Here is a 12,298-nt window from a genome sequence, read left to right on the forward strand (position 1 = left end):
CTCTCTCTCTACCCCCTCCACTGTATAACCCTGAGGGTCTCCTTCCATTACCATGCAATTTCCCTTCTCTCTCCCTTTCCCTCCCACCTCTCATCCCTGTTAAATGTTAATCTTCTTCTCCTGCTCTTCGTCCCTACTCTGATCTAATTTGTCTTTCCTGTGGAGTAATAAAATGAAAGTATATCCAAGTTTTTTGATGTTTCTACAAGATCTGAATACAATTACTAGTCATCAAAATGATCAAAAACAAAATATTTAATGTATATAAACTTTTGAAATCTTCAAAATTTAATAACTCATGATTAGTTGTAGTTCACTACTAAAATAGTAGATTTTAATAATTTTAATAGTAAAAAATAGATCTTACTAAAATAGTAACATCTAACATTTATGTAGCTTTTCAGTAAGCTAAGAAAATAAATGTTCACCTTAAGATGTGATTTACAAGGCTTTAAATCATTTGGTTCTAATATAAATGGACACCAATGTTCACTATTAATTATATCTAGGTAGCAACTATTTTCTTCTTTACATTTTTCTATAGCTTTCAAAGCTAGAATAAGTACTACTTTTACAACCAGAACAAAAATCTAATCAGTATTAATGTATCCTTAAAATGATTATTAGTAATTTCTTTAAATTTCATTCTATTAAAAGCCATAAAAACTTACTTTCCCTTGTGCTTCTTTCAGCTGTTTTTCTGCTGTTGCCTGCTTGACATTTGCTTCTCTCACCATCTTGTGAGCTTCCTGAAAAAGTTAATATCTCAAATTTTGGAAACAAAGGATTTAACATTTGTTTTCAAAAATCAATTGACAAGCGCTGGGGTTGTAGCTCAGTAGCAGAGCACTTGTCTCACACATGTGATGCACTGGGTTCGATCCTCAGCACCATATAACAATAAATAAACAAAATAAAGATACTGTGTCCATCTATTAAAAAAAATCTAAAAAAGCCAACTGCCAAGCATCTATAATTGAAGCATACTGCCAAAATTTACCCTGAAACTAAGAATTCAATATCAACTACCAAAACAGCAGTTGACATGAGACAAATTATTAGGAACTAAAAACAGGCACACTCCATTTAGTACCTATTACCACTGAGGCAGCCAAGTTGAGTTCAATCATTCTGATAATGCTTTTATAAGGATTGTGACTTTGATGAAAAAAAAGATAATGGCTCACAGGTCAAAGCCAACTTCCTTGCAGTTAGGTGTTTATAATTTGATCATGATATGTATATATGTGTGTATGTATAAGTGTGTATACATACATGTATATATATTCATATTATTAATCATAGCAAAGATAAGGGACAAAAATATTAATGCATCAATAATATTGTAGTTTATAGGGATGACAATTGAGAAGCCTCAGAACTTCCAATAAAAACATTCACAAAATAGTACTAAGTGAAAATTTTGTACAGAGCAACCTAAAAAGGGAAAATCAGAAAATATGAAACTCTAGGTATTTAATTCCTTTCCACACATACAATATTTACTTATTGAGCATTTATTCATGACATCTCTTTGTAAGGTACCATTCTAGTGCTGATAATACACTGGGAAGAGAGACAAGGTCTCTGCTCTTAGAGAGCTTACATTCTAATAATCAAACATCAGGGCAAGAATTCCAGATTTTATTTTTAAGTGTAAAAGGAAGGCTTTTTTTATTTTAAGAAGAGGTATGACATGGTCTCAATTAAAAATTATGCTGCCATGGGGCTGGGGCTGGGGCTCAGCTGTAGCACACTTGCCTGGCATGTGTGAGGCATTGGGTTCAATTCTCAGCACCGCATATAAATAAATAAAATAAAGGTCTATCAACAACAAAAAAAAATATTTTAAAAATTATGCTGTTGTATGGAATGATTCTCAGGATTCAGGAAGATTAGAAAAATATGGGATTATATAGTTCCCTGTAATATAAGAATTTATATTTCAGAGCTTCTACTTATACTTTCTCTAAGGGAAAGACAGAAGGTAGGGAGGTTTAAAGACATTTAGTAAATAAAGTAGTTTGAAACTGCACCTCACTAGGTCTGCCAAATGCTGGGTCAAAGAGTGGAAGTTCCCTACCACTGACAATGGTGATCCCATTCATCCACTTGCTCTTACAGTACTGTAAAGAGTTGTGGTTTGTGTGTGCCTATGAACTCATAAATCACATTAGTTTAAATATAAGAATCTTCACTATCAATGATTTATATGAAATGAAATTAACCACAAAATATTCCATGCACCATTATGCTGATTTCTTGGCAAGGTCCTTAATAACTAAATGAGTTGAACATTTTCTTTTTAAAAATAATTGTTTCAGATTTGCCAAAATTTTCCAGGATAAGTAGCTGTGAACTGAAGACTATCTGGCAGATATTTTCAAAATAATGAACAAATCTAATCTGACCTTTCAAGATAAGTGACATTAGCTATAAAAGTAACTCATATTATGGGGGAAAATGTATTTAAATATTTGGAAATAGACTCTACTTTCAATATAGTGGACTATACAATTTGGACCATATAGAGAACAATTAGCAAAGCTAACAAGGTTTTGTTGGTTATTTTTGTTTTTAATGTGTCTGAAAACATTGAGAGCTAAGAAAACTGAACAATTAGAGGTCAAGACCAGAAAAAGTAAACACAAAAAAACGAGGTGGAATTTGAGGCGACCTTTCCACTAGAGACAAGTGATAATGAAAAATACCTCTGCACATAATTGGGGTCCCAAAAGGAAAGAAGAACTAGGCTGAGGCAGAAGCAGTATCTAAAGAGATAATGCATAAAATTTTGCAAATCAACAAAAGTCATCAAAAGGCAGATTTTTCAAAGGTTTGGAACTTTTCATCACTTTGTCCTTCTGAAGCTCAAAGTGATATTAAAAAATCATCTATACCAGGAATCAGCAAACATTCTCTGTAAAGGGCCAAATAGTATTTTTGGATTTGAGGGCCATATACAGTTTCTGTTGCAAATGTTCAATTTATCTTTTGCAGTGTGAAAGCAGCCATGGGTAATATATAAACAAATGAATGTGCCTATCTCAATAAAAATTTATGAGCAATGAAAGTTACATTTCATATAATTTCATTTTAAACATGCTACCACTTGCAAAAGTTGCCTTTTAAGGGATATGGTTGCAATGGCAGCTACCTTACCAAATTTCAAAGATACAATATAGTCTGTCACCAGGCTGTACATTAGATCTTCAGAATTTATTCATCCTACATAACTGAAATTTTGTACCATTTGACCAACATCTCTCATTTCTCCAATCCTCAACCTCAAACAACTACCAATCTACTCTGCTTATGAGTTCAACTATTTTAAATTTTATCTAAGTGGAGACTGTGCAACATTTTCCTGTATCTGGCATTTCTCAATTAACCTGTGTCCTCTAGGTTCATCAATGTTATCTAAAATGGCAGAATTTCCTTTTTAAGGTCGAATAATACTCCAAGATATACAGAAACATCAGATTTTATTTTCATATCTTTACTATTGAGACATTGCTGCAATGAACATGGAAGTACAGGCATCAAGATACTAATTTTATTTCCTTTGGATATACACTTAGAAGTGAGATTGCTGGTAATTCTTAATTTTTCTGAGGAGGAACCCCCATACTGTTTTATATAATGGCTATCCCAATTTACATACCCACTGTTATGATTTGGATATGAAATGTGTAAAACAGTGCAGTAGTGTTCAGAGGTAAAATGATTACATTATGAGAGCTGTAACCTCATCCATGGATTAATCCATTTGATGAGTTAATAGTTTAAATGGATTAATGGGTGGTAACTTTAGGCAGACAGGGTACAGCTAAAGGAAGAAAGTCACTGGCAGCATGCCCTTGGAGATTATATTATCCTCTGCTCCTTGTACTTATTTTCTTTCTCTGCTTCCTGGCTGTCATGAACTGAGAAGCTTTCCTCTGACAGGCCCTTCTGCCATTATGTTCTGCTTTACACTGGGCCCAGAGCTATGGAGTTGGCCAGCCATGGAATTAACCTTTGAACCCATGACCCAAAATAAACTTTTCCTCATCTTTTTTGGGGTTTTGGTCACAATGACCCAAAACTGACAAAAACAAGAAATTGGTTCTAGGAGTGGGGCCATTTCTGTGACTAACCTGACCATGTGGTTCATAAGTATTTGGAACTGGTTTGCAGGGGAATTTTGGAAAAGTTTGGAGATGCAGGATGCAGAAGCCTTAGAATGTTGTAAGCAGAGCTTGATGGGTGAGACTGATGGGATCTCAGAAGACCAGAATGTCAATAGGAATGCTGACAGTAAAGATTTGGCTCAAGTTTCAGAGGGGAAGGAGGACTCTATTAAAATTGAGTCCTCAAGTTTAGAGAACTAGAGGTCATTGACTAGAGGTCATTCATGTAACTTTTGGCAAAAATAGCTGTCTACATTTTACCCATATCCTGAGACTTAGCATGAGGTTAAATGCAAAGGCTGAATGGACCACTCAGGCACTGGTATGGACACTGCTGATGCCCTTTAGCCAAGTTTACAGTGATAATCAGCAGCAGAAAGCAAAGCAGAAAGATCTGAAAAACCTGCAATTTGGCCAGAAAATTGTGAGTAAAACTGGGATCAAGGAAGTGTGGTTGTTGAAGAATTTACAACTACTGAAGAAATGCTAAATACTTCACACAGCCAGACAATAGAAAAGACAGCTTGAAGGCATACTGGGAATTGGCAAGGCCACATCTATCACAGGCTCAAGGGTGTAAAAATAAAAACTCCTTTGAGACCAGACAATGAGAGCACCCTGCTTGCACAAGGGGTGGCCTAAAAAGTTGTTTCACCATGCTCAGCCACTCACAGGCCACTATAGCCACGGTGCCAGAAGGCTTGGCTACTGTTCAACATGGCAGCAAAACTTGGTGTCATCCATGTGGTGCTGGTTCTGCATGAATGCAGAATGATGGAGTCACGGGGTCATGGAGGCTTCCACCAAAATGTCAAAGGAAGACCTGGGAAGCCAGGCAAAGTAAAGCAGAGTTGGAATCCCTGAGAAGGCAATGCATGAAGATGTAAGAAGAAAGCCAAAGCTGCAGAAATCAAGCAGAAACAAACCAAGAGAAATGCCATGTGGGCTATAACCAGCAATATTATGGGGGCAGAACCACACAAGCCCTTTGGAGAAAACATCATGATGCCATGTCCCCTTGATGCTGGACCTAAGCTACAGGACTTGTTAGCCCAGGTGGACTTAGTTCTTGCTTTGGTCTCATCTTCTTTCCATGTCCCTACTTCTCCCTTTTGGAATGGAAGTACTTCGTGCCATCATATGTAACCTGCTTTTGATCTTTATAGAGGCTCACAGATAAAGAGTTTGCCTTGAGTCTCAGATGAGATTTTAGACTTGGTCTTCTGAGTAATGCTGCACAGCAGTCAACAAAATAAAAAGGCAACATAGGAGACGATAGAGTGTTTTGGAAATGAATTAAATGTATTTTGCATTGTGAGATAGGCATGAGCTTTCGGAGGCCAGGGGCAGAATTTAATGGTATAAATATGAGGTGTCTTGCCAAAAGTTCATGTGTAAGAAAATGTATTAATGTTCAGAGGCAAAATTGTTTTAAGAGTATAAGAGTTGTAACCAGATTGGTGGATTAATCCATTTGATAGATTGATAATCTGAATGGATTAATGGGTGGTTATTGAAGGCAGATACGGTATGGCTGGAGGAAGTAGACCAGTAGGGGTATGCCGGTGGAATTATATTATCCCTGATTCATTTCGCACTAGCTCTCCCTCTTTCCTGGCTGTAACAAACTAAGTAGCTTTCCTTTGCCACACTCTTCCACCATGATGTCTTGCCTCATATTGGGGTTTACTATTTTGTCCCTGGTGAGCAGAACTCTCTCTGCTTCATGGTTGTGATGTCCTGAGTTGCTTCTTTCTGTCACATCCTTCTGCCGTGATGTTCTACTTCACCTTAGGTCCAGAGCTATGGAGTTGGCTGACCATGGACTAAACCTCTGAATCCATGAGTCAAAATAAACTTTCCCTTCTCTGAGTTGTTCTTGTCTGGCCTTTTGGTCACAGAACACAAAACTAAAACACCGACCAACAGTGTACAAGGGTTCTTTTTCTGTATATACTTGACAACATCTTTTATATTTTGGATATCTCATTGGGTTTTGATTTGTATTTACCTGATGATAAAAGATGCTGAGCAGGGCTGGGGATGTGGCTCAAGCGGTAGCGCACTTGCCTGGCATGCGCGCGGCGCTGGGTTCGATCCTCAGCACCACATAAAAATAAAATAAAGATGTTGTGTCCACCAAAAACTGAAAAATAAATATTAAAAAATTCTCTCTTAAAAAAAAAAAGATGCTGAGCACCTTTTAATATATTTGTTGGCCATCTGTATTGATTTTAAGGAAAAGCATCTAGGCAGGTCTTTAACCTATTTTTCAATTGTGGGGTTTTTTTGGGGGGAGGAAGGAGGTCTTTTCCTTTTGGTTATTGAGTGCCTTGTATATTAACCCCTTATCAGATACATAGTTTGCAAATATTTTCTCCCACTTAGTAGGCTGCCTTTTCATTTTGTTCAGTTTGCTGTGCAGAAGTTTGATGCAATTCTACTTGTCTAATTTGCTTTTGTTGCCTGTGCTCTTGATATAGTAGTGTTATGGTTTCAAGTTTTCCTTATCCAATTTGAGTTTATTTTGTGTTATTGTTGTTGTTTATGCCATGAGATAAAGATCCAATTTCATTTGTCTGCATGTGTATATCCAGTTTCCCCAGCACCATTTATTGAAGACACTATCCTTTCTCAACCGTGTATTTATAAGCACCCTTCACATAAATGCATAGGCTTATTTGGGGGCTACTTAGTTCCAATTGTCTTTTTATCAGTGCCACACTGGTTTGACTACTGTAGCTCTGTCATATATTTTGAAATAAGGAAGTGTGACATATCCAGCTTTTCTTTCTTGTTGAAAACTGCTTTTGTGGGATAGGGTTGTGGCTCAGTGGTAGAGCACTTGCCTAGCATGTGTGAGGCACTGGGTTCAATTCTCAGCACCACATATAAATAAATGAATAATAAAATAAAGGCCCATCAACAATTTATATATTCATATTTTTTAAATGTGTGTGTGTGTGTATGTGTGTATACACATACACACACACACACAAAAAAAAGAAAACTGCTTTTGCTCTTTGGCAGATCTGAAAGAATTTTAGGATTTTTTTTTTTCTATTTCTGAAAAAAAAAATCATTGGGATTTTGAGAGGGATTGCACTGAATCTGTAATCACTTTTGGTTTTATGGACATTTTAACAATATTAATTTTTTCAAGCCATGAACATAGGATATCTTTTTATGTATCTGTCTTCTTTAACTCCCCTCATCCACATATTATAATATACAGCATACAAATCTTTAATCTCTTTGGTTAAGTTTATTCCTAAGTATTTAATTCTTTTTAGTATTTTTACAAACAGGATTTTCTTAATTTCCTTTTCAGATAGTTCACTGTGTATAGAAACACCACTGATTTTTGTATCCTGCATTTTTACTAAATTCATTTGTTAGTTCTAACTTTTGTTAATGAATCCTTAGGACTTTCTATATATGTTAATATCACCTTCAAATATATGATTTTTTCTTTCTCTTGTCTAATTACTCTGTCTAGGACTTCAGTACTATCTTAAGTAAAAGTGGCAAAGAGCAGGCAACCTTTGCCTTGTACCAGATTTTAGAGGAAAAGCTTTCAACTTTTTTCCCATTGACAGTGATGTGAGCTATAAGTTTTTCATATATGGTTCTTAATGTGTGGAATTACACTGCTTCAATACCTATTTTGTTGAGAGTTTTCATGATCAATGGATATTAAATTTTGTAAAGAGGTCTTTCTACATCTATTGAGATGATCACATGATCTCCATCTGTTAACACGATTGTATTATAATGATTGATTTACCCATGTTCAACCATCTTTTCATCACAGGGATAAATCCCATTTGGTCATGGTATATTTATTCTTGCCATATGCTGCTAAATTCAGTTTTCAATCATTTTATTGAAAATTTTTGTACCTATGTGTATCAGGAATATTGACCCATAGCTGTTTTCTCATGTCTTTGCTGACCTGATTTTCAATGGAATGCTGGCACTTCTGTTCTTTTGCCAGTTTTATTTCTCCAGCCTTTCACTTTTAGACTATATGTGTCCTTAAATCTAAGGTGAGTCTCTTACAGACAGTATATAATTGGCATTTTGTTTTTTACCCATTCAGCCACTCTTAGCCTTCTGATTGGAAAGTTTAGTTCATTTACACTTAAAGCAATTATTGTAAGGTAAGGGTTTACTCTTGCCATTTTATTAAATTTATTTTTATTTATTTATTTGTTTGTTTGTTTATTGTCTGTGTTGTAGTTTCCTTGCTCCTCTCTTTTTTGTTGTTATTTAGTGTGGTCTGATGATATTTTGTGGCCATATATTTTGATTCTTTTCTTTTTGTCTTTTGTGTATCTAAATTTTGTTTAGTTTTTTGTTTTGTTTTGTTTTTGGTTACCACAGGGTTTACACTGAACATTTTCCTGGTATAACACTATCTTAAACTGATAACAACTTAATTTCAATCACAAACACTCTAATTTGTACACCCTATATATAAACGCTTTACATAATTAATCTCAGATTTTATTCCTTCCTATATTGTGTTTCCACTAACAAATTTCTATTCTTACTATACTTGTCTCCTAATTTACATACTGATATTAAAATTTTCATGTCACAAAATGTTACATTTTCCTCCATTTACAAATATAAAACCCATTATTAGCACAGGCTAGACAAAAGGAAACATAGGGTGCTTTTATCCTGAGGCTCTTATCTGTAGACTTCTGATCTAAACAATTTGTGTATGTATTTAAAAACTGTGAAAACAGATTTTTTATTCTACCTGGTCAGTAGTGATTCAAATAAAGGAGGTGGCAGGGTTTTTATTGTTGTTGTTGTTATTGTTTTGTTCATTTGTTTGTTTTTAATAATGTTTAAACACAACATCTGATTAGTTTGCAAAAAAATCTGTTACAGCCAGGAGCAGTAGCACACACCTGTAATGCCAGAGACTCAGGAGGCTGAGGCCTTAAGAACTTAGAGATGCTCTAAAGCAACTTAATGAGATCCTGTCTCAAAAAAAGCTTGGGAGGCTGGGGGTGTTGCTCAATGGTAAAGTACCTCTGGGTTCATTTAATCTCCAGTAGAAAAAAAAGAAAAAAGAAATCATATTATGTGTATAAATAAACACACTACAAGGATTTTTACCTTTACTAAGTGTGTGTGAAAGGCACCCATCAAGGATGGATGAGGAATGAGCAAGGGGAGGACGGTGGAATAGAATGGGAATGGGGAACATGTGGGGAGGCAGCAACAAACAGGGACTGAAATGGAGTGGGTCAGATGCCATGCATGTAAGAATTTGTTGAGATGAACCCAGCTACTATATAAAACTATAATGTGCTAATAAAAATAATAATAATACTTTGTTAGTACTGGGGAAGACAGAAATTCGCTGGAGGATTAAAAAAAAAATTCCCATAACTGGTAATAGAACTGAAAAAAAAACATATACATGATTTACAGGGGCCACTACACTGATGACAGATGGATTGATAAATCTGTGAGTTACCAGCAACATTACATTTAATTTTAAAAATGAAACTCAGACTAGACTTTCATCTGGGTCATAAATTTTTAAAATCAATTTTCAAAAACAAAGTAACATTCAATCACATTCCTCACTACATATAAAAATACAAATACATATAATGCTTTGGTGAGAATAAAATATTTTGGTACTATTATAAAAATTTAAGTAGTTTTATTATTGTTTTTGTCTTAAATGTATGTAATATATTATTATAAATGTTAGCATATGTATACAACTTATAAAAAGTCTACGTGCTTTTATAACAGAGCCCAGCACATAGGGACCCCGCAATAAATATGAGATACATGCTCAAATTTCTCCATCACTGACTGGGTACAGAATCAAAAAGTTCAACATACATTGATCTAGGCAAATAACAGTGGCTTGGAATATGCTTTGCTTTATAGTCTAGAGGTAGCACCACAAGACTTTACTAATAACCTGAATGTGGGATGAAGGAAAGAGAGGCCTCATAATGACTACAATGTTATGGCTTGAGACAAACAGAAGTGCCAGTTATTATTTTAATAGTATTTAAAGCAAGAGTCAGGGTAATAAATCTGAATACTAGCCTTGCTCAACAGACTTTCTATATCTTATTTTTCTTTACTGTTGAAAGAAAACAAAGCATAACAACAACAACAACAACAACAAAAACTGGCTTATAAAACAAAAAAATCTTATGACTACCTATATTTTTTCCATATTGAGTGCAAAGTATTCTTTCAACTGACAATTTTGTTATCTTATCTCAAAACTGAAGACAGTACAAATATATGCGATTTTAGAGTTTTGTACATATTTGGTATTTTAAGACTCAATTTTGCTACATATAAACTATAATTAATATTCAAAATTATTCATCAAACATAATAATGAACTCCTAATTTGAAATTACATGTCAGGTTTATCAAAAGTGTACAAATGGAGTTTATTCTGAATAATTTTAATATTTTAAAAATTATACACACATAAAAATGCAAGAAAAAAATATTTTCATAAGATAATGATAAACTAAGATTAGCAAGGCACAATTAAGGCCACAGAAAAACTGTCAGCACTTTTTTCATAATTCATAAATAATTTGAATACAAATTTCATTACTAAAATCATCTTTTATCAACATACTTTCTTTCCTGGTCTCACTATAAAATATAACATCAAATACTCCTGTTCTAGATTTTTAACTTTCCATTGACCACCATTCTTAAATTTAGTTTCCTCTCATTTCTGATGACTAGGTAACTGAAGAAATAAATATATTCATTTTAAAATGTCCATTCAAGAAAATAACAAATTATGAAACATGCACATCATAGATTATCATTTCAACTAGTGAATGAAAGTGTTATTTGAAAAATATAAAATATATTAATATTATATGTAGGAAAATATGCATACCTCTAAAACTGAAATAAATGTCACATGAATAAAAATAACAAAAAGCAATTTTAGAGTTCTGTACATATTTGGAATGGAATGGAATGGAGTTTTTCCAATTTTTTTTTATTATAATAAATAATTTAAGAAGAAATCTTTGGAGCTGGGGATATAGCTCAACTGGTAGAGTGCTTGCCTCACATGCACAGGGCCCTGGGTTCAATCCCCACCACAATAAATAAATAAATAAATAAATAAATAAATAAATAAATAAATAAATAAATAAATAATAAATGTTTAGGGGTAAAAAACATTGCTAAATGATGATGATGGCATTATTCATTCTGGTAACATATCAACATTTTTGTTAAGAAACTTCTAAAGGCTGGCGGTCTTACCAAAGGAGACACTTCATGGCAATGGTTCTTTACCATGTAAGTACTATCCTTTTCCCTAGAGATACTAAAAGTTGTCAAAATGACCAAGGACTATTATTAGCATTTTGGTGGCAATTCCTTATAATGGTTAATTTTATTGTCATCTTGACTGGGTCACAGTATGTCCAAATATTTGGTCAAACAGTATTCTAGGTTTTGGGTTGTTTTAGATGAAATTAACATTTAAATTATCACATTGAGTAAAGCAAATGCTCTCTATAATATGGGTGGGCTTCATCCAATCAGCTGAAGTCCAAAATAAAACAAAAAGTTCCTGAACATGAAAACTCGTTCTTCCTTCAGGCTCTAACTAGAATATTGGCTCTTCCAGATTCGCAAGCCTTCAAACTCGACTGGAACTACACCATCTGCTTACCTGAGTTTCTAGAGTATCAGTTCACCTTGCAACTCCTGGGATTTGCCACCTTTCATAATTCCATGCGCAAATTCTTTATAATATTGAGTATCTTTGTCTTTCTCTCCCTTTCACACACACTATTACTTCTGCTTCTAGGGGCCATTGATACTCTTACTGAGAATCAATGCTTCAGCTGGGTAGAAATTTTGGTCCTGGTGGCAGGCTAGACATAGCAAATATACTCTCTAACATTCCTCACATTACCCCATATCAGAGGTCATTTTTGTTGCGGAATCAGAAAAAGTTACTCTAAAGTAGCCTATAAATATTTAAAATTTAAGTTTATCTCCTTTCTTTAAACACATATAATTTTAAATTACCTGATACGGGTAGCTTATAGTGTTTTATTTATTTTGTTTTTCTTTAAGTT

General features: G+C 34.2%; 1 protein-coding gene across 4 annotated transcripts in view; it reads right to left on the bottom strand.

The window, feature by feature from the left end:
* LOC107140063 (RAB3A interacting protein) overlaps window positions 1–12,298 on the bottom strand; it is a 54,209-nt gene that overhangs the window by 12,320 nt on the left and 29,591 nt on the right. For all 4 annotated transcript variants that reach the window (XM_015483019.2, XM_048805197.1, XM_048805193.1 and 1 more), the window contains one exon: window positions 672–749. In XM_015483019.2, coding sequence (XP_015338505.1) covers window positions 672–749 — 78 coding nt within the window. The remainder of the gene's footprint in view (window positions 1–671; window positions 750–12,298) is intronic.

Source organism: Marmota marmota, unplaced genomic scaffold, assembly GCF_001458135.2.
Source record: "Marmota marmota marmota unplaced genomic scaffold, marMar, whole genome shotgun sequence".
NCBI classification, from domain to species: domain Eukaryota; kingdom Metazoa; phylum Chordata; class Mammalia; order Rodentia; family Sciuridae; genus Marmota; species Marmota marmota.